At 33.7% G+C, this 24,076-nt stretch overlaps 1 protein-coding gene across 1 annotated transcript in view; it reads right to left on the reverse strand.

Moving 5' to 3' along the window:
• Dmd (dystrophin) overlaps positions 1-6,971 on the reverse strand; it is a 2,313,977-nt gene extending 2,307,006 nt beyond the window's left edge. The window contains exon 1 of the mRNA XM_075957213.1: positions 6,683-6,971. Coding sequence (XP_075813328.1) covers positions 6,683-6,689 — 7 coding nt within the window. The 5' untranslated portion in view covers positions 6,690-6,971. The remainder of the gene's footprint in view (positions 1-6,682) is intronic.
• Between the last annotated feature and the right edge of the window lie 17,105 nt (positions 6,972-24,076).

Genomic DNA, 24,076 nt, shown 5'->3' on the forward strand with positions numbered 1-24,076 from the left:
GGGGTGTTGTTTTCTTAATTTGCCTTAGGTTTTGGTGGTACTAAAGATGTTCCCTTGGGCCTCACATGTTTGGCAAGCACTATATCACTGACTAACAACCTATGGTTCCTTTTGAATGTTTCAGTAAGAGAAAAGAAAGCAGCCAAAACTTTGTACACTGGAAACATGCTCAGTTTTCAGGTAAACACTACTTTTTGACATACTTGTCTCCATTCTTTAGCAGAAGTAGACCTAAAAGGAATACACTGAAGGGGCACTGGGTTTTCATAAGTCCATGAGATGCTTAGTGACTGTGTGAAATTCCAACTAGTGTCCAATCCTCTAACCCAGGGAACCAAGAAAGAGGCAGTCTCTTTAAAGATCAAGATCTCTGATAACAGTAACAGCAACATTGCCAGAGGTACAGCCTTTCTGTTATCAATTTCGGGCAAGACGAAACCATCTTTCCTAAATTATAGAAAGCAAGTCTGTGACTTCTGTTTCATAGGTTTAACTGGACATTGAAAATGACTTTAAAAATGCTTACACAAAAGCCACTTTATCATATTTTTGTTGTTACTGCATTTTGAGATGAATTAAGAGGTCAAGAATTTGCTTTGATACACATACAAAACTACTCCCTGTGACAACTTTTTTTTTTTTATCAATTGACTTGTTTGCTTTTCTCCAACTTCATCCTTTTCCTTTGTGAGTTTCCTTCATTGCTCCATATTCCAAAGCCATAGGAAGAATTTCCCTCAGACCCTTAAAGCCTTGTGTCTGTTACCATAGAGACAGGCATCACAAGATAGCTGTTCATAACAGTCTCATGGAAATAAAACAAAAATACTAAGGGTTTTACAGGAATTTTCAGTGTTACTTGTAAAAGAAGTGATGTTTCCTAGAAAAGACTTAGGAATTTTAGTATTAAAAAAAGAGATGTATAAATATGATAATGTGATAAATGTACATTATATTTATGTTTATAATATAACTCTGAAATACTCTTTCATTGAAAATACTTTCCTTATCGACCAAAGTTCAGGAAAAATATTTCATGAATATTTCATTGCTAACTTTTAATTCTAGTATGTCTTACAATCAATGTCATCTGTCCTGTTAAAATGTTCTGCATTTATTTTTATCTTGAAAATCTTTGATCATTCCTACAACATATTTGGTCAAGGAGAATATTTTCATCATTTGCAATAATAAATGAACTCCAGAACGCGACAATATAAAAATCTTAGCACATTTATGGGCTTTAGAAGCAAAAAAAAAAAAAAAAGATAATTGCAAGATATGGTGTGGATTCCATTTTTTTCTACAATGCCTGTAATTTACTTTTCTTTTTATCTTAAGTCACTGAAATTACACTCTACAGAATATACCCTCTAATAACAAAAGAAAAAATCAAAACAAAACAAAATAGCCCTTCTGCCCCTCTGCATCCTACCATACTAGTAGGTGATGGGACACAGATAAGTTATTGCAGAGATCTCTTATTTCCTTACATCAACACCAAAGTTTTCTCAGTAACTACAATTTTTTAATAAACTACCACAAATCTCAACCTACCTTTAACTATTACACTTAATATTTGGAACACTTTACACAATGGTTTATGTTAATAGGATGGATGACCTCAATTTCTGTTTGTGGTGCTCACTGACATTTGTTTTTCTAGATATTTGAGTCAGTGAACAACCCATCAAATTTTCTTATAGTTTTTATAGAATGAAGGAAAGCTTTTACTATTTGATGTCAGAGAGTAAGCATTCAGCTTTGTGGCCCATATAACTTCTAAATCACTGGTTAATTGCAATTTGAAAATGAAAGCCACAATAGTTCTGAAAAAAAAAAGGTGTGTGATTAATCTCCATGAAAAATTCACAGGCACACAAGTTGGGATTTTATATGTTTAGAATATTTTTTAAATAAACAATTTTGAAATGTGCACAACAGTCCTAGTTGGCTCACCTAAAGGAAAATTAAGTGGCATATTTCCCATTATGGATGGCTCAATTAGAGCAACAAAGACACTCAAATTATGGCCCCAATATAATTATTTTATTGTTGTTGTTTCATAGAATCACGAGTCTCATAGATACTTATCATTCAAAATGATATCAGATAAAGAATACACTGAATCCTCTGTGCATATATGTTTAATTATATATGTATATATGTACATATGCATTCATGCGGCATGTGCACGCAGAAGCCGTCATAGTTTAGAAGAGGGCATCAGATCTCCCCAGAGATCTTGTACAGAGAGTTGTAATTCACCATGTGGGCTCTGGGAACTGAAACCTGGTCCTCTGCAAGAGCCATTTCTGTGGTCTCAACTTCAGTCATCTTTTATTTCCCTTTACTCTTAGTAATGAACATGTGAAGAAGTTCAGAATCATACAGAGTACTCAAATTTTTGCTTACACCATTACTTGAAAGTAGTTTTCTCTCCATCTTCTATCAGAGATCTGCAAATGAGTCTAACCTCTCTCATATTCATTGCAGATCACATATTTTTGGCTGGTTTTTCCAGCGTTCTTCAACCGTTCACTTTTCTAAGTATAACCAATGTCTATTGAGTGTTATAGTTTCTAGAAAACTTTAACCACACATGGTTTTCTAAACAATGAAAATCATTCACAAGTATTACTTTTGTGCCCAATTTTTTTAAGACAATTTTTAATACTTGGACTCAGACCAGTCTTGAACTCACAGTATAGCCCCTACTTGTCTCAAGTTCATGACAATATTTCAGATTCATATTTCTAAGTACTGGGATAAAAGCATTTTGTTTACTTTTTCAACATACAGGTTCAAAATTACATTTAAGGGCTGAGTTTTGCAGCCATATAAGATTATGACTATTTCATGAATAAATTATCATTAAGTTTTAACGCTCTCACATTCTGACATTTTGCATATTATAGTAGGGGAATATATGTATATATATATATGTATATATATATATATATATATACATACATATATTCCTATTAAATTTGTCATTGGACTTGAGTTTGATCAGTAATCAGGAGGTGATGGCAGCACACTCCCACGTTTGAGCCTAGCCTGGGCTACTTAGACTTAATTTGCTTCAAAGCACTAAATTAAACAAAATCAAGTCAATCCAGTGTATGTATTTGTTCTATTTCTATTTTTTAGGTTATTCATACTAATATTTCACAGAACAAGCAGATTCAAGAACATAATCAAAAGGCATGTTCCTACAGATTGAGCTCAAGTCATATAAATCCAGTTTTCTGGAACTCTTACAATTGTCCAGTGTAAGGTTTCCCTTCTGATCTGCAATGCTTCATTAAGTGATACACTAAATGCAGGGCAATAGAACAAGCTGATTTCTTCACCAGATTATCTCAAATAGTAAGCATTTCATTACCCTGTCTGTATGCATCATCAGTAACTTTCCCAAGTAAAGATAACAGACCATTGAAAAATTGTATCTGCTATTCCCTCTCCAAGACCATCATATCTTTTACAGAAACACCACACTCTAGTGAGGAAAAATGTTGCTTATTCTTCAGGAACTTATTTTCAGTTTCTAGCAATTATTTAGTTCTCCCAGCTTATTTATGTACTTTCATTTTGAAATTTTTCTTTGCTATATCCTGGCCAAATTAAAAACATTGTACTTTTAGTATTTAAAAATAAAATTTAAGAAAAATTCGAGGTTGTGTTCATATGTGTGTGTGCACCCTCTCTTTCTTTGTGTTTGTCAGTGTGTGTGAGTGTGTGTGTGTGTGTGTATGTGTATACATGCTTATGTGGTCTGTTTCTTTTGTGTCTTCATTCTTAAAAGATGGTTGGCATGAAAATTAGAGAATGACAGGTTGGGGAAAAAATGTGTCAACCATATTTCTTAGGTGATAGTGTTTCCACCAGCTCATCTTTCTGGATAAAGTACAGCACACAAAAAAGCCAGGAACTGTGTCACAAGTGGGTGATTTCACTGGACAGAATCCTCACTGAGAGGTAACCAAAGGGGGCATATTTTTTTTGGATTTAAAAATAAATAGTGGTGCTCCATAAGATTTTCCCTTAAAGAAACAAATCATTGTTTTCAAACACAAAGAGTGTAGGGAAAAATACACTGTGTGTTTTGTACAAAAGTGGGGAAAAGAAACAGCCAGTCATAAAATTGTCTATTTTAGGGTTTGGAAATGCCTGTAAGCATTTATAGCCTATTTCATTTTGTTTTTATGTCTTTCATTCTCTTTCTTTTTAATGCATTTTTTATCTCATTTCTTCCTCTGTATCACTCCAGAAACCACAGAATTAAGTAGTTGAGATTTGCAGACTGCACAGGGTCTCACTTTGCATGCTGACAGTATTTTAGAGCCAGAGAGCTCGATGAGCATTTCCAACTTTTAAGATGCGTTTATCAGAGAGGGTATATTTCCTGCTTTTCAGGTGTGTGGCCCATAGCCTTTAAGATTTCATTAATAATCAACAGCTGGTGCCACCTAGTGTCTGTCCTTTCCATTCATCACTGGAATCAAATAGAAGGTGCTTCCTAGTCACAAAAGAAGCAAGCCTAAACTACAAAGTAACAAGCAAAAAATTCACAGTTTGTGGAGTCCAGTGGCTGATGTAAATTACATTATATTCATTCAAAGCCCCCCATCCCCTTTTGTAAGTAACTATGGCAACAGCAGTGCAGTATGAGGCAATCAGGAAGCTCACATATTTCTCATAGGAGAAAATTCACAAAAGAAGAATCCTACTAAAGAATCTGGAGAAAGAGTGCTCCATCTGCACCAACTTTCACCTAAAATGACTATGAAGAGTTAAAAAATGAACTTGAGAAAGAACATAAGTATTTTTAACAATAGTTCGATACACTTGAGGCTTTGGCATCGACCTCAAATCAACCCTGATTCGGTCAACAGTTCTGTCAGTTTTTGAGCATTTCAAATATTAACCAAGTAATAGGACGGACTACATAGCACTCAAATGCATTACGGAGAAGGAGTCATACTTTCAAACCATATTACTAAAGTACATTGCTGCTAATTGCGCACCTTGAAAAGTATTTTCATTCCTACTATTCATATGGATTTTGAATGACACAGCTGACCCCATTCTGTATACTTCAAGGTTAAAAAGTACTCTTCAAATTCTGGCTTATTTTTCCAAACAATATGTTAGTAATTCATTTGAGTGACTACAAACAAGTATAATTAGCCTGCCAGTTTGCAACTGGTTCACTGGTATTTAAATGAATGTTGTTTTAACTAACTCTTTCTAAGAGGAATATGTAATTGAAAAACATGAACTAACATTCAGGAAAAAAAAAGTTACATAACAGCCAGTGGCGTTTCTCAGCCAGTCTGACTGGAATATTACAATTACAAGGATAAAGAACTTTTACCTATTTGCAGCACTGTGTATACTAAAAGGTCATATGAGATATTCACATATGAGAGTCTATTAACTTGAGTAATTTAGCTACTTGGACTACGAAGAAGCTGGGGTAGAGAGCTGAATGCTCCTGTTACACTTAGTGAAAAATCAGGCTTTTCCTATTCGGGAAAATCTATTTCTATATTATTTGACATCTGCTTGAAGTAATCACTTGATAAAAACAGCTTCAAATGTTTTATTTTCTTGTTACCCTAGTGGTGATAAAATTTATTTCTATATATTCGGTCCAATATACACCCACTGATAGATCCCCATGATAGGTTATGAAGATTGTATATAGACACAAGGCATAGCTTCTACTAAAAGCTTAATTTGCTCTCTTTTTCCTCAAAACTTTATTTTTTGAGCCAAATCCAATCCAGGCTGGTGTTCTGTTTGTTTAAAAGTACTTTGAAAGAAATATTGCCAAACAGAAAGAGGGCTTTAGTAATCGTACGCAGTCAGGAAAGAATGTAAGGCAAAACTCACTAAGGTCCCAAATAAATAAATAAACGCTCCAGTTTTCAATAATTTATCATTTCCTGTCATTTTCCATTAACAGCTTTCAAAGCTCTATCTGAAAGAAGCTGATACAGAGAAATTAAGAGCAGTAATCAAGCGAGAAATGATAGACCAGCTGGGTCGACATCAACTTGGCAAAACGTGCATACAGTTCAATAGCTGAAACAGATGCTGGAGTTGTTGAAAAAGCCTGCAGGAGATATTGATATATTTTCTTCATATAATGCAGAATGACTGAATTAATGTCAAAAGCTAGAAATTGATGAGGAGAGATGACTGACAGCCAAACTCCTTATAAAATAGAAAACCAAGTGTAGCAATTTCAACATATCCAAAAACTGTGTACACTCTCATGTCTCTCAGTGTCTGAATATGCCAATATATCAATCAGTCCTTGCAAGCAAATTACATCTAACTGAGCTAGGGTAGGTTTCCCTCTCCCCTGTCATCATCTACCTGGAGAATTCCAGACTTCTGGAAAAATACTTTATTCTAAAATCTTCTAACACTGAATTCTATCCCAGAACAGTTTCCATGAGGTTAGAGGCAAGCACATCCCCCCCACCCCAAAATCTAACGCAGCACAAGGTAATTTTAAAATTCATTCTGTAAAAGCAACACTGTTTGCAGAGTTTGAAGAGCTCAGCAACAAACCCCAGCTGCCAACAGCTGCTTTCTGAAACATATGCTTTGTCATGGTCAGCTTCTAATTGTATTCATAATGATGTAATAGCTTTAATAATCCTACCTTCCATGCCAGCTGTTTTTCCTGTCACTCCATCATGCCAATAAGTTGGCTGCTGTAACAAATCAAGATAGCGCAAAACAGCATCTTTCTCCTGATTCTGTCATCTTCCTGAAAGCATTCTATTACTGCCGACTGCTGGGAACCAGAAAGTCTATTTGAATTCCAACAGCTCCCCTTTCGCATGATTCAAGTTAGGTTAGGTGGGCATGCCTAACATGATTCTCTCAGTCATTTATTATGCAGCTGCTACAACGTCGGTGTGGTAACCACTCTGACTATCTGATACGTCAGTCAGTCGAACAAAACCTCCACCTCGGAGCAAACACATGAGCCGGCGCAGCGTTCTGCATTTAACGAGCATTCTTCCTGCCTAAAAACCAGGGGATCTGCGAATCTCCTTCAGTATCTGCTTGCTCCCGTACAGATACAAAGCTTTGGATTAGATTCTTTTCCTAATTATACAGAGAGCAGATTTCCTTGCCACGCACCACATTATTTATACTGAAATTTGGACTGATTTTAACTTATTTTCCCAGTGCTTTAAGGATAAAAGTCTCTTTTGATTTTACTTTTGAAATCAAGGGATTGAGAGCTCAGTTCTCAGCCACTGTTTTATTATAAAATACAGCACGTACTTTTTCAAATGAAACATACCTAGTAAATTTACAAAATCAAAATGAAACAAAAGGATTTTTCAAGAACATATTGGCTATTTTGCACATGAAGGCATTTGAAATCTGGTACTCTGTGTGTTTCTTTTAAGGGGTAGAAACATGTATTTGGTATTTTGACTCCAAATGAGTGCTCTCATCAGAAAGTAGGAAAAAAGATTCACTGATTTCACTCTCCAACTTCCCCAGCAAGTAAATAAAAACAATTTCAGAAGAATAAACATTATATGTAGAAATTAGTATTCATTAATCTCAATTTTAAAAATGAAATGACACTTATCTTTAAACAGGTGATTTTTTTCATTACAAAACTTCTAATCATTTCTTTCTCTTGGAGAACTAATACAGTCCAGATCTATACTATAGGATATTTTACATGTTTTCATGAGAAACATATTTTAAATAGAAGATTCACCAAATTTGATATTTAATATGAATTATGAGTCACTAAAAACATTTTATTCAGTGTACATAAGTTCAGCCACTATGACCATTTAGATAACTGTTTCTCTAAGGATTGTGTGTTTCTGTGTATACACATAAGCATATTTAACTACCCTACCACTGTTTTAGTGTGCATATATATGTATATATATCCTACCACTGTTTTAGCGTGCATAAGTATGTATATATACATGCATATGCATATATATATCAGAAGCAATTTATATTCTGATATATATAATATATATTCTGATATGTGTATTCTGATAATATATACATATCTGATATAGATAGATCAGAAGCAATTCTTGTATATTATAACAATAACCATTATTAGTAATCTGTAATTTATTAGGCTTAATATACAAATATTGGAAATACTGAACTCTATTATTAAGCAAGAAAACAAATAGATTCCCTTTGAGTTTGGCAAAGTTTCTCTAAAGTGACATATTATTCCACAAAATAATTCCAAAGTGCTTGGCTTATCAATAACATTTATTTTACTAAAAAATCCATTTGTCATCTCTTTCTTACTGCCTGCAAATATTTCAACCACCTGAAACATGTTTTTGTTGTGTCCTTGAATTCTGTTTCATGTCCAGATTAACTCTTGCTCCTGCTCTCTTTACAGTTCAGTCCAGTGACCATAGCCTAATTTATAAAAAATATTGTATTAATTCCTATGTAAAAGATTTTGCACATTATGATCCATCTATCCAAAGTTCTACTTTGTGATTTATTTTAAAATGAGAACTGTATAGATATTTGTAATCTGCATCATGGCATCATGCATTGTTTATACAAAGCACACATATATAATAGAATGGTTCTTATACTAAAGGTAATTACCATATCCATCCATTCATAATGTGCTGATTGAGAAATATTGGGTTGATTCGATCAGTGAATTTCAGGCATGAAACACTGCATTAACTACAGTACTTATGCTTCATATTAGAGGACTACACTTTGCTCATCTGTTAAATGTATCTTTGTTACCCTTATTTCCATTTCCAGTAAGTATTTGCTTCTATGAATTGGACAATTTCAGATTTTGAATGTAAGTGAGATCTTGTGGTGTTGTCCCTTCTGTGCCTGGCTTATTTCACACATTATGTTATCTCAAGTTTCAACAACAAGGTTGATATAAAAAACAAAACTACATTCTTTAAGGGTCAATAATGTAGAATACATAAGTACTCACTCATTATTATCATAAGTATACTGTGATAATTATTGATTAATCCATCAGCATATGTTTATATGATTTCTATATTTTGGCTATTGTGAACAATGCCATAAAAATATGAGAATTAAAATATTTCAATATCATTGATATACCGATTTAATTTCTGTTAGATATATTCCCAGGGTAGGGTGTATAGGTAATAGCATTATGTTGTTGTGGAGTTCTTCTATACTCAGAAGTCTTATAACCTGGTTCTATGAGAGCTCTATCTCGAATTTTAAGGAAATATCATAAAATTTTCAATAATAAATGTACTAATTTACATGGCTAACTATAGTGAGCAATAGTTCTATCTTTTTTAAATGTTTTTACTTATTTGCTAACATTCAGTTTGAAGTAGCTAGAGAACCTATTTCGGTTCTTGGGACTTGCATTTTTTGGTGAACAATGCTCTTTAGTAAACCATATATGCTTGTTGACTATTTTCATGTATTATTTTGGGGAAAATACCTATTTCACTTTGCCTTTTTTCTGTTAGAACTATTGCTTGATTTGTCATTAGTTTCATGTGTTTCTCAGCTATTTGGGATATTAATCTCATATTGTTTGCTAATATTTTTATTCATAATTTATTACATTAAAATTTTACAATAACCTTCTCTACAGTTTGGTGTAGCCCCACTTGGTTACTTTGTACTCACTTTCTGTATATTTGGTATCATTTCCAAAACAAATCATTGCCAAGACCCATGTAAAAAACTTACTTGTGGGCTGCAGATGCAGCTCAGTTGTAGGGCACTTGCTTTTCATTCAGAGATCACCGACTTTGGTCCTTGTAGATCCTTTAAAAAATGTTTATATTTTCTCCATCAGCTTTTTAATTTTAAGTCTTAAGTTTAAATTTTTAATTCACTAGATAATTTTTACATGTTCTGTAAGAATAAGATTCAATATAACTATTTTCCATTTGGGAAAACATCATTTATTGTAGCAACAATTCTTACTGTGCATTATTTGTGCCTTATCTAAAATGAGTTACCATACAGACATCGATTTCTTTCTTGGATCTCTACTAAAATCCATTATGTTTTATTCCCAGCACTTATAGTTTTGATCAGTCAATATTTATCATAGTATCAGACAACTTAAAACATGATACTTCCATATTGTTTTGCTTTCATAATAGTGTTTGATGATATGAATCTGAGAGGTTCCATGTATGTTTTGTAATTATTTACATTTCTGTGAAAAATGTCATTAATATATTTGTATAATTGTGTTGAATCTACAGAGTACATTGTACAGTATTTTAATAATATTAAATGTATCAATCAATGAACATGAGCTATTTTTCCATTTCCTCTTCAATTCTTTCATCAGGGGTTTTCCACTTTCCAGATAAGGTGATGTCCCTGGTTAAATGTTCTTTTATTATTTCTTTGATGCGACTTATTAAGTAGCTTTTCCTTTCCTTGTAACTCACTGGTGGGATAATAGTACAAAGCCTTTTAACTTTATTAAAATTGCATATTTGGTTGCTTTATTCACAATAGCTAGGAATTAGATTCAGCCTATGTATCTATCGGAAGGCCTTGCTAGCTGGTCAGACATTTGCAGTCTGTCATGGCCTGGAAACTTATTGCCAAAGCTCAGCGACAAGGTGACACCCTCCCTCCCCAATGAACTTTCCTGCTCTCAACATGCCCTTATCTGGAGAATGTTCCTGGGCCCTGGGGACTGACCTTATGTGAAAGTTGCCTCTAAGTCAGCTGCCTGATTTATCTTTAGCTTGACCCTTGGCACAGATTCTCGCTAGCAGACTTGTGCTAGGAGCTCTGCTATAGGACCCCACGGCCCCATATGAAGCCTCGTGACACAAGCATGCCACTCAATGCAAATTAGGGTTTGTCCCCGCGCTTCCCAATCCTATATATTCCTCATACTCTGGGAAAAAAAAGTTGAGCAGATTCACCAAAGCTGTCTCCCGTAGGACTTTCCCTGTCATGTTCATAGGGTAGTTGCTTCTGCCCCAGCAGGCTGCCAAGACAAAAAGACCCCCACATACAAAATGAATAAGGAAAGTCTACATAAACACAATGAAAATATGACTCAGCTGTAAAGAAAAATGAAATTAGAAATTTTGGATAAATGGATGGAACTGCAAAATAATTATACTAAATGAGGTCATAATTTCATTATACCCGTTTCCCAGTCTAAATCAGCTAAAGGGCACTTCTTTGTAAAACACCTAAGTTTGTGCATGTGCACACATACATACAGACAACAACGACAACAACCCATCACATCGTTCTTTCAAGTCATCGGCCTTATCTCATCACTCATACAACAAACCCCCTTATTTAAACTGGCAAGATCCTGAATAATTTGTCTTCTCATGAACCTCCTTCCTCCCATACTCTCTTCTCTACTATTTCCCTCTTTATAAAAAAAATGTTCACTTCTTTTATTTTTTGCATATGAATGTTTTGCCTGTATGTATACCCCTGGAACTGGATTTACAGACAGGTGTTAGCTCTGAATACTGGGAAATGCATGCAGGTGCTCTGCAAGAACACCCAGTACTCTTAACTGCTGAGCAATCTCTCCATATCTCATCTCTGTACCATTTCGTTCTTTGTTTCAGTCACACTGACTGTCCTTTCTTGTCTGAAAACATGTTAAATGTATTGGTACTTGCAAGCCTGAATAGCTTTCTACCAGATTCCCTTCTCCCATATACAGCTCTCTTTATATGTCACAGCCTGAGAAAGCCCATTCTCTTTTTAAAAATACCAGTGTCCTAGGAGACACAATCTCCCAGAAAACTCCCTAATCTTTTGGTTCTTACATTATTTTTATCGCACACTTATCCCGGAGCCTTAGGTGCAGGAGTTGTTTTATAGATGAATTCATTGTGACTAGGCTCCAAAACTCTGCATATTGATTGGTTGTAGTGTTCCTTAATTCTCTCAATTTGTTGCAAAGGGAAGTTTCCTTGATGAGGAGTGAACTAGGAAAAGATAACAGATATGCTAAAATGGATGGGGGAAAGCCTCACTCTAAACAAAGAGCTCTAGTCAATTAAGGAATGCTGAGAGTGGGAGAAATAATCTCCCCTGGGGAGAGCGCACCAATTAGTTATCCAATACCAAATGGTCACCCTGAAAATACATACATACAAACAACAAATAGATGGAACAGATTATGTTTACATATTTAGGAATATATGCATGTGTGTGTGTCTGTTTGTGTGCATGAGTCTGTGTGTATGTGTTTGTATGTATGCATGTGTGTGTGTGTGTGTGCATGAGTCTGTGTGTGTATGTGTGTGTATGTCTCTCTGTGTGTGTCTGTGTAGCAAGAATTAATAATAAAAAAAGAAGACCATGAATTTGAGAGAGAGCAATGACTGGTATATGGGAAATTTGGAGGGAAAAGGGAAGGGTAAAATGAACTAATTGTATTATTATCTACAAAATACAAAAGAAATATTTAAAATACCATTTTCATGACTTCAATTATTTTTGCTTCACTGCCCTGTTTTACTTTGCTTTATTGTGCTTGTCACTAACGAATAGCTGAGAGCTGATTGATTGACTGGAGGATTTCTTTATCTAGCCTCACTGGGTGAAAAAGATCCATTTGGTCCTTCCCACAAGTGTAGTTAAATATTGGATAAAAGTTTTGAAAATAGTCTAAAATGGAATCTTATATTTAATATAATGACTTTTATTTTTAGGAAATTAATTGCATCCTAAAATTGAATAAAGGAAGTCTGGCCAAAAAAAAAATACTCTAGTTACCTTGTTACTGGCATCCACACCTCACTCGAAACTTTCCGTCTGCTTTTACAACTTGGGTGAAGTTGTTTTCATTCAGCTCATTGTGTCTGTCATTTCCCAAGGCCCTTTCTTTTACTTTATCTACAAGCTGTTTGACTCAGCTGACAATTTGCACTTGCATTAAAATTCTTTTCCCGTTAATGCCCCCATTCTATTTGATTTTTCATTCTCTTCTTTCTTTTTTTTTATTATTTTTTTATTGAAGAAAAAAAATTTCCGCCTCCTCACAGCCTCCCATTTCCCTCCCCCTCCTCCCACTCCTCTCCCCTCCCCTCACTCCTCTCCCTCTCCCTCTCCAGTCTGAAGACTAGTCAGGGTTCCCATACTGTGAGGAATGGTTAGAGCTCTTGAGGGTACAATTGCAGGCTCTTAACCCCTCTTGTAACTTACTCTTCCTCTAAACTCAGTTTTTCAAATGAGTGGCTTCATTTGTTATCAAATCTGAAATGCTTAAATATTCTGAAATCCATAACTTAATATCCAACTTTGTTCTCCAGAATACCTTTGTTTGATTGTTTGTCCAAAATTAAACAAAATTCAAGCCCTCATCCTCTTTCTAAGTTGCCTTCTTTGAAAAATCTGCTTCCAGTTTTTCAGTTGTTAAAATTCTTTACAGTAACTTGTTTTATTTCCAGGAAAAAACATTATATGTGTGTATACATATGTAAATATAACAGCACATGTAGGAATATGGATTTTGAAAGTCACTTTTTCTTTTCTAGTAAGACTATAATATCAAGTATTCTTTTTCATCATTTAGTATTGGTGTAAATATGCTTATTGTGGCTTTTCACACTAAATTATTTCATAAGTTCATAAAACATTAATTTAAAAAGTTTATTTGATGTGGAATGGAGAGATGACTCAGTGGTTATGAGCTTTGCCTGGCTACAGAAGATCCAGTCTAATTTCCAGAGATACATGACTACTCAAAACTGTCTGCAACTCCAGTTTCATGGCATCTGACATCTTTTTCTGGCTCCTATGAATATTATACATTTATGTATTGCACAGACATATACAAGTGGACAAAATAGCTGTACATGTGAAATAAAACTGAAAACAAATTTTAAAAAATTTCATCTTCCCAGAGATAAAATGTTCACAATTATTAACAATACCACAAAGAGGACTTTTGCAATATTATCCAGTTTATATTTGTTTCTCTTGACAGCACAGATACTTGTCATACTGCATATATTCAATATTCTAAGCCATTACGTTTATGATGTGCATCTATTTGTGTATGTGGCTCAAAAACTTTATATCTGTATCTAGAGTTTGTCATACAACTAATATCAAGGTCATAATACACAACCACTACACTATGAGGATCCCTCATTTATCCTTTTATTAATACCTTTCTCTTATTTGCTGCCTTCTAAAGAAGCTAGAAACAGGAGAGTAACTTAGAGAGGAAGTAAAGAAAGTTAAGGATATAAGGATAAGGACAAATAAATATTAAAAACAACAAAATAACATAGAAAGAATAAAATGAAGCAAAATATTTCTCCTTTAAAAATTATTAAAATTATTCAGCCTTAATATTAATGGCAACCATATAATAGAGAGAAGATATCAATAATCTGGAAGAGGAAAGAAAACTCGTGTGTACAGTGTAGAAGATAAAGCCCTTAAAATGGCATTAATAGAATACGATGAACTATATTTCACCCATAAATTTCACAATTTAAAAGAAATATGATTTCTGAAAATCTTTAACATACCAAAACCCACCCAAGATGGGATATACAGCATTAGTAGTACCGTGAATATTAATAAAACAGAATAGTATAATTAAACTCCATAGAAAATGTGATCTCCAGAAATATAGAAAGTATTTTTTCAAGAAGCAAAATTTTATGTTCTTGATGAAAATGAAAGGAGTATTTTTTTTCGTTTTATTAAAAATTTCCACCTCCTCCCATTTTCCTCCCCCTCCCCCCACTTGCTCTCACCTTCCCTCTCTAGTCCAAAGAGCTGTCAGGGTTCCCTGCCCTGTGGAAAGTCCAAGGTCCTCCCCCCTCCATCCAGGTCTAGGAAGGTGAGCATCCAAACAGACTAGGCTCCCATGTTTCTTATAGTACATTATCCTGGTGTGTGTCCCTGTGCATGTATGTATGCATATGTGCACATGTGTGACTGTGCACGTGGAGCCAGAGGACAGCCTCTTGTGTTTGTCAGATTTTTGAAATTCAGCTTTTTATTTATCCCTGAGACTTGTTGAATAGACAGAGATGGTTGGCCCCAAGGATACACCTATACACATATCTCCACTTTCCAGTGGCGCAATTATAACTGTATACCAATTCTTGTGAATTTTATATGGAGACTGCTGATCCAAAAACATGTCTTCACACTTGCGTGAGAAGCCCAGTCTCAAAACCAGGAATAATCATTAGCATAATGTGTATGAGTAGTTCTAGCTCATTTTATCCTTTAGAAGATTAGTATGAACAACATTGTAATAAAAATGCAAAGCCATTCCATTATTGCATAAATGTCTCCAAACTATGGCTTGTAATGAGTATTAGTATCCTCCTCTCTTCCTCATTTCCAGACACCTGACAACCATCAAAATGTTATCCATCTTCATAATTTTGCCATTTTCACATATATAAGATAGAATAACCCAATATGCTATTGTTTAAGTTGATTTATGTCACTCTCTCAGCATAACAATCTAGATCCAGTCAATCTATATTTTAATCCTTTACTGATTTTTATTTATGAGTAGAATTACTTAGCATGAAATATTCATTTTAACTCTTCAGCAATTGTTCACTTTAATATTTTTGTTGTTTTTGACTACTACAACCAAAGCAGCTGTAGATAAAAATGGGCATTCTTTGAATGAATACAAGCTTTTATATTTTTTAGGATAAATGTTGAAGATTGTTAGTGATGTGTCATATGTAATTTTCACACCTAATTCTTTGAGAAATTTCCAAAACATTCTCCAAATTGACCGGGCCAAACTTACATTTCCACTAGAAAATTTTGGGTATCTAGTATTTTTCTGCATCTTTTCCCAATAATCAACATTGTGTATTTTTTTCTGTAGGTCTAATCCTTCTTGTAACTCATTTAGATTTTAATTAGCATGTTTTGATGACTAGTGATATGGAATATGTCTGATGATGTGGTTATTAGTTAAAGATCTAAAAGGGCATAGTGGTGCTAAGTACTTCTTCATCCTTAATTTGCTTTCCACTTGTTGCAACCATACTTAAGAGTGCTGATGTTTCCAACAAAAATTGTAAACATTTATAAAACTATACATTTTACTATATTACTATGTATATGATACCACATTGTATTATTTATTAATCATAATAATATATTACTATTGTATTACACTACTATATATTACTACTATATTTATGTTGTAATCAGCTTCAACTTTGCTGGCTTTGAGGCTCTTTGGTTTCATGTATATTTAGAATTTCTATATTGTTTTGGTGTACAGATACCAGTTTACAAATACCCCTTATGTTTTGGTGACTTCCTTTGCTCTGAAGTCAAATGTCTCAGTAATAAATGCAGCCATTTTTGCTTTATTTTAACTAATACACATATACACACACATATATATATACATATATGTATGTATATATGTATGTATATATATATATATATATATATATATATATATATATATATATATATATATATATATATATATATTGTTGTACTCCAACTTACCTAATAGCATATTTAGGTAAGCATTTCTAAATACAGATTAATTTTTCTTCATCTACTAGCTAGTACTCATGCAGTAACTATTTTACAGAGATACTTTCATTTAATTATTACTAATAATTCCTTTTGGAATAAATATGCCAACAATTTTTTGTTTCTCTGTTTTTGTTTATTTTCTCTTGGGTGGCTTGAATTAATTTTAGGTTGCAAGTATTTTGTTGACTGTGATATTTTGTATTGTTTAATGATTCGTTTTGAAAATACACATAAATAACTTTTCCTATTTTACTGTTGTCAATTTTCCACTTGTAGTTCAGGTATCTTTTTTCTGTATATATTTCTCATCTATACAATCTGCAAACATACTTCTTTTCCATTAGTGTACGTTCCTTGTCCAAAATGATGGGTTTTATAATGTCTTTTTTCTTCATTATACACCCTGAACATTTTCACATTCCATACTCCTAGCTAATCATTTTTCTACCTCAGTTTTGTATCATTTAAATGTATTTAATTATTACTATTTCATTGACACCTTCACACAATTTGAGCAACAAATCAAGTAGTGTTGTAAATTTATTGAAACTGAGTCTCACTATGTAGTCCTGGTTGGCCTGAAACTCAACATGTAGACTAGGTTAGCCAAAAACTAGCAGTGATTTCCTAGCCTCTGCCTCCTGAATGCTGGTATTTGAGCTGTGCACCACATCTGGGTGTTCTATAATTTTTGTTTTTACTATAAAATCTCATTCTAAAAGTTAACGAGAATATCAGTTTATTACACAAAACCTTGTTTTAATCTAGTCAAAGCTTTTGTTTCTAAGTTATAGGGGGGTAAAACCATTTCTTGTATTCTGTTACTTACTATTGAGACAAATTCCTACTGTCCTTCAGCATGGGAAGATAATGAATAAAAAATACTTAAGTTTCTTTGATCAGAAAATATTTTTATGTATCTTTAATATTTATATGTATATATTTAAGGAATATCTTTCTTGTTATAGGGATATGGCTTGTAAATGATTTAAGTTTCATTTATAGTTTATTTTGTCCTGCAATATAGATGGCTCAAAATCAATGTTATAATTTATCTAGAGTCATCACAGTTTCAACCAAAGCTTTAATGATCTTTCTTCAGAATACATAAATGTATTATGTATTAAAATCACAATACTATCCAATCTTAGATACTTTAATTTAGTTGTTATTTATACATTAGTTAAATATTTATCAATAGTTGTCATATACTTTACTTGACATCTAGAAGAGTAATTTTTAATTGACTAATAATGGATAACAATACATGTGTAAGTTCCCAAGCCACACTGACTCTCAATACTCATTGTAAAGGAAATTCTACATAAACTATTCATTTAAAACTTTGCGTTTCCTGAATCCAATATTACCATTGACGTGCTATTTATATTAAAAGGATACTATGTGTATTATACAGTTCCTCTAATTTGTTTCGAGTAAAAATTTTGGGCCATCTAAATGCCTCAGGTTGTAAAGGTGCAAGCATTGAGCCTCACTACTAGAGTTAGATCCCCGAGACCCAGCTGGTATAAGGAGCAAACCAATTCCTGAAGATTCCACATGCACATACACACACGTTTACATAGAACTAAATTTAATGAACAATGTTAAAAAGAATATATTTCAGTATGTACCCAAGGTGTGCCTGGAATTTGAGATTATCAGGGTTTCTTTTTAATCATAGTTTTGTGGATTTTTTTAAATTAACTTGCATATAGCTAATTTGTTTATATGCCATATTCTCTGTTTTATTTATATTTTCCTTCCCACTTAGAAAAAGATAGAAGACTCCTTTACACCAATAATTCCAGTACTTCTTGGCCCACTAATGTTTCCTATATACTTATATATGAGTTCTGACATTGTGTGTATCAGATTCTATATCAGTTAATTAGAACACCAAAAGCAATATGCTTCTTTTATTTTATGGTCAGTGTATTGTCAAATGCTGTTCTGAAAAAGATGCTATTTCAAGGAGCCAGAGGCAAGATTTCTGTTTCTCACTTTTTCACCTTGTCTTTTGCTTATTTCTTCTTGAATGACCCTTATATAGTGTTTGCCCTTTCTGGTTCTACCACAAAGCAACTTTAGCTAGCATCAAAGTTCCTTACTGCTATAATCGATCGACTGTTAACTAGTCTATCTGAAACTTCCAGGCTGCAATCTTTTATATATTCTAATTACAAACTTTGCTGATGTTAATTCCGTTCATTCTGGAATTGTATCCTCCAATGTCATAACAAACTTATCCAATTACTTTTCCTGAATAAGGGGAGTTTGCTAACTCACAAATGGTATCACACCTAGATAATTATCAAGATTTGTTTTTATCAGCATTCATCTTGAGACAGAGAGATAATCCTCCATTTTCAAAATTAAGAAACTAATACAGCATAGGAAATTCAAATTCTCTACAAAACAAAATGAAATAACCAGAGGCAATATCATTGTATACAAGGCATTTTCTATAAATAGATCATTTAAATATATCACAAATTGCACACTGTATGAAATCATTAACATAAAAATTTGTTTTGAATAACAATCCTTTTAGAATTTGAAATTTCTTAAGAAATAATCCAAAAATCCCCTTGTAAATGTTCAAATATTTCTCTCATTTGCTGCTTTATTAAGTAAATCTTAAATAGAATGTTATATTAAATATGTTTACTCTCTGAAAATAGGTAGGTAAACATTTACTAAGCAATCATAATCTCTGTAATATAAAAAGCCAACATATTGGTGTATCATTCACAATAAGCACATTCATATTTGTTTAGTTAAATACGTACATTCAGATGTTATCTAAAACCCAACAGCACTTGACACTCATAAATATCTTTTAAACTAGAACAATTGGCTTTTACCTTTGCTGTCAACATTTCAGAGAAACTTGAAAGACTTTTGTGAAAATACATGGATACATTAAGATAGAAGAGAATGTTAGTTCTCTCTTTCAGACTTTTATTATTGTAATATGGTCTTTTGTGATAGAGAATAGCAATTTAGCTCAAAGAAATAATAATAACCTCAAATAAAGGAGCAAATTTACCACTAACCATAAGCACTGTGCACTTAACAGCTACCTTACCTTTCAGTTAATAGATATAATTTACAAATGACAAAAATTGCCCTTGTCTTCAGATCACTGATACAAATTATAGTCATTATAAACATCACATAAAATTTTGACTGAGAGGAAATTCCTCCTTGTGTATATTTTCAGTGGGTTGTACTAACTCTAAGCTTTTTCATTTCTGGATAGCTACCAAAAGAAATAATCAGAGAGATGAAACATTTATTTATTTATTTATTTATTTATTTATTTATTTATATTTATTTTTGGCAACCCACAGTTTTGAGTTTACTGTAACTGGGTTTACACTGGTGCACCAGGCCATTTATCTACAGACAATTTACCTTTTGAAATCACTGCTATTTTCTTTGTTCTTCTTTGCTTCCTTTATTCAGAAATAGTAATGATTAATGAAAGAAAAAAATAGTACAAAATCCACAGAAAAATATAAATAAGGGTAGTTCCACTCTATTTTAAATGACGAAAGTGATAATTTGAAAATATTTTCCATAACCCATGGGTCCTTGTTTCCTGTTAAATAGCCACAGAGACAGAATGTTACAAAACAGGATTTTTTTTAAGTTGTGGTCAACCTAAAAGAAGACATGAAAAATGATTATATAGGACATCCTCAGTTTTGTTTTTGTTTTTCCAAATAGGTTATTTCTTACAGCCCTGACTGTCCTGTAACTTGCTGTGTAGAACAAGATGGCCTCAAACTCACAGAGATCCACCTGCTTCTGCTTCCTGAGTGCTTAAACTAAAGGCCTGTGCCACCATGGCCTGGCTAACATCTCCTCTAGTTAAAGTTAAAATTAATTCTGATGATCACTATTCATTTTGCATTCTAAATAGTCTGAGAATTGGAATCCATAAGATTTCTCACCAATGGTATACTGTTAAAATTGTCCCAGTCAAGAGGAAAAGTATTGCTTCATGAAATAGCCATATTTTATCATAAACTACGGTGTGTTAAATACGATGGTTTTTTTTTATTGGAAAAAAGATTTCCATTTTAATTACTCAGCATAAGTAGTTTTGTTGTAGGGCCCACAAAATATATTCTTCTTCCTGTAGTTTGAAAAATGATCATGCTATCCAAGTAAGTCTTGCACAGTTATATTAACTACAAGTGGAGAGGAATCCACCTGGCCATTGAGTGACAGACTTCTTTTGACTAGTCACCACATCAACTCTTTTCAAACTGTCCTTACGAGTTTGTTGTTTAAAGATATCACCGCTGAAAGTTACACAAAAATTTGAAGGACCAACACTATACAAACTTCTACCACAATGCCCAGAATAAAACTGAATGTACTGGAATGTGCTTTAGTCTCTAAAAACTCCTGAACATCTTTTTTTGTTTTTCAACATAAAAGCTTTATTTTTACTTCTCAGCATCTTTTTTTTTCACTTTTTTTTTTATTTATTAAAGATTTCTGCCTCCTCCCCGCCACCGCCTCCCATTTCCCTCCCCCCCCCCCCCCCCCCGATCAAGTCCTCCTCCCTTGTCAGCCCAAAGAGCAATCAGGGTTCCCTGCCCTGTGGGAAGTCCAAGGACCACGCTGAACATAGCGGACAATGAGGACTACTGAGAACTCAAGAACAATGGCAATGGGGTTTTGATCCTACTGCACATACTGGCTTTGTGGGAGCCTAGGCAGTTTGGATGCTCACCTTACTCCTGAACATCTTAAGGTGGATTGGTTGCAGCTTTATGCATCAAAATGTGCTTTTGAAATCAACTCTTGCTGAACAACGTTGAGGTTATTTTCTACCAGGATACACTACACTGCCTCTTTCTCGTACAGTGGATGGTTTTACTTTAAACAACTCATGTATAAAAGAAAAGTGTAAATAATACAACCCCACAAGGTTCAAGTGAAAATTGAATGAGAAAATGTATATAACCTGTTAATTCAGAATTCCAGAATGCTCCTGGACAGCTCAGAACCTGGCAAGCAGAGCCCCTTGCTCCGATTCTCACCACAAATGCTTGACTGTGCCCCTACAGAGAAGCCCAGAGGCCAACACTGCAAAAGCTGGGAAAGGAAAAAAACAAAGTAGAATTGTTGCCTAGGGGCTCACTATCCATCTACATGTCCATTGGTAAATAAATTTCCTTAGCACAAAGTTAGAGAGGAGAAGAGAAAAGTAGGAGAGAAGGCTTCCAAAGTGACTTAGGGAGAGTGTTTAAAAGATAAGCGTGGCAAAGGATGCCGGAGGATGTTTCATGGTAAAGAAAAGGAGAAAGTAACTGAAAAGGAAAGGATCTAACTAGACACAGATTTGAAGGGAGCTGAAATTTTAGGGAAGCCATGAAAGTTTTGTTTCTTTGGTTGTTTTTGTTTGGTTGGGGTTTTGTTGGTTAGTTTCTTTTGGTTTTTGAAACAGGCTGGGGGTGGACGTGTAGCTCACTTGGTAGAGTGCTTTCCTAGCAAATACAAGATCACATATATCGTCAACATACAACACAATATAATAGGTTGTTTCCAGGTTCTGGCTATTACAAACAATGCTGCCATGAACATAGTTGAACATATACTTTTGTTGTATGATAGGGCCTCTCTTGGGTATATTCCCAAGAGTGGTATTGCTGGATCCAGGGGTAGGTTGATTCCTAATTTCCTGAGAAACCGAAACACTGCTTTCCAGAGTGGTTGCACAAGTTTGCATTCCCACCAGCAATGGGTGAGTGTCCCCCTTTCTCCACAACCTCTCCAGCAAAGGCTATCATTCGTGTTTTTTATTTTAGCCATTCTGACAGGTGTAAGATGGTATCTTAAAGTTGTCTTGATTTGCACAATATATTAGCAGCAATGGAAGGTAGAAACAAGAGGATCATAAACTCCCTTCCAGGGTCATGCATCACCAGTATATCATACACAATAAAATACCAATTAATATTAATTATCATGAGTGGGTTAACTATGGTTTATTTCTCCCCATAAGTACTGATACATGGGGACCTATTTGAATGTTGAGGAATTATAAGGTAGGAAACACAGCAGCTGTTTGAGACTATTGCCTTATTAAATATTTGTCAGTTTTAATTAATGCAATATCTAAGATCTAACTTTAATATATCTTCCTGATTCCCACTGAAGTTATAGAAGCTATTACAAATGAGAGCTCTTAAATTTTTATATCATGAGTACATGACTTGAGATGTGTCCAGTATATGAGATAAATACTTATTTAAAAGAAAAGATTTAAGTTACAAAGCATACACCAAAAAAATCATAATAATAATGGCTAAATGACCATATATTCCAAATTTATACAGGAGGGGATTGAAATATTTTGATTAAAAAAGCTAAATATCCTTTCATTTGCACTTTTATACTTTGGACTACATATATGGGCTAAATTTAACTCTGTCAGTTGGGTCAGATTTTAGTATACAAAGATTACAAGTGTAGTTTTTCCAACAGAACATTTATATACATTCATGAAGCCTGATTTACAATTTGATCAATTGCAAACTTTTATTGTCTTGCAGAAGGATTGCCCTAAATCTAAACATATTTTCTGTGGTATTAAGAATGGACCCAGAGCCTTAATCATGATAGGCAACTCTCTTCCAGGGTTATGCATAACCAGTTCTTTTTAGCTTTACTTTGACGTAAAACAAAGAAACCCCTTGATTTAACCTTCCAAGTAGTTGAAAATGTAGATGTGTATAATGACACTTCTCACTCAGTATTACTGTCTTATACTCTTGGCTTTCAACGTGAATCATATTTTATAAGGTGCCCCTGCCCCCTTTTAACTTGGGGAAAAGCTATGTATCAATCTGGGCCTCCTGTAATGTTTGTATGCCCAACAAAATGCAGAATCTACCTGCTTGTGTTTGTACTTAAAATGGAGTCTACCAGAGCAAGGCATTTTCTGAAAATATGTTTTACATAATACAAAGTATCTCAAAACAGGCACAGTGTGATATCAACATGTTCTTTTCTCTTTTAGTTATTTTTAAATGAAACTGGAGGTTATTTTTGCTTAGTTTTTAATATATTTACTTTTTGTTAGTTATTTGAGAATTTTATATGATTTGTTTTGATCATGTTAACACAGATTCAATCCAAGAAAAATTAATGACAACTTAGAATGTGTAAATATACCCTTTATTTTTAAGTGAGACTTCAAAATTAGATCCAAGGAACACAGTGCTTCCCTTAGGGTGAACTATAGATAGAATATGAGTTAGATATGATTTGCAATTTCAAGAGACTATCATGAAAATGATGTGATTGAATTTATTTAGCTCATATCAGCATCTCTGGCCAACCCTGCTTACAAGATGCCCAGGGCTGAAAGAACATTGAGAGTATTTCTGCCTTATTCATACTACGTTTCAGCATAGTTATTATGAGCTATTAGATCTTTAAACACTATATTACATTTACACCATTTCTCATTTTTTTAAAA

Source organism: Microtus pennsylvanicus, chromosome X (assembly GCF_037038515.1).
Source record: "Microtus pennsylvanicus isolate mMicPen1 chromosome X, mMicPen1.hap1, whole genome shotgun sequence".
NCBI classification, from domain to species: Eukaryota; Metazoa; Chordata; class Mammalia; order Rodentia; family Cricetidae; genus Microtus; species Microtus pennsylvanicus.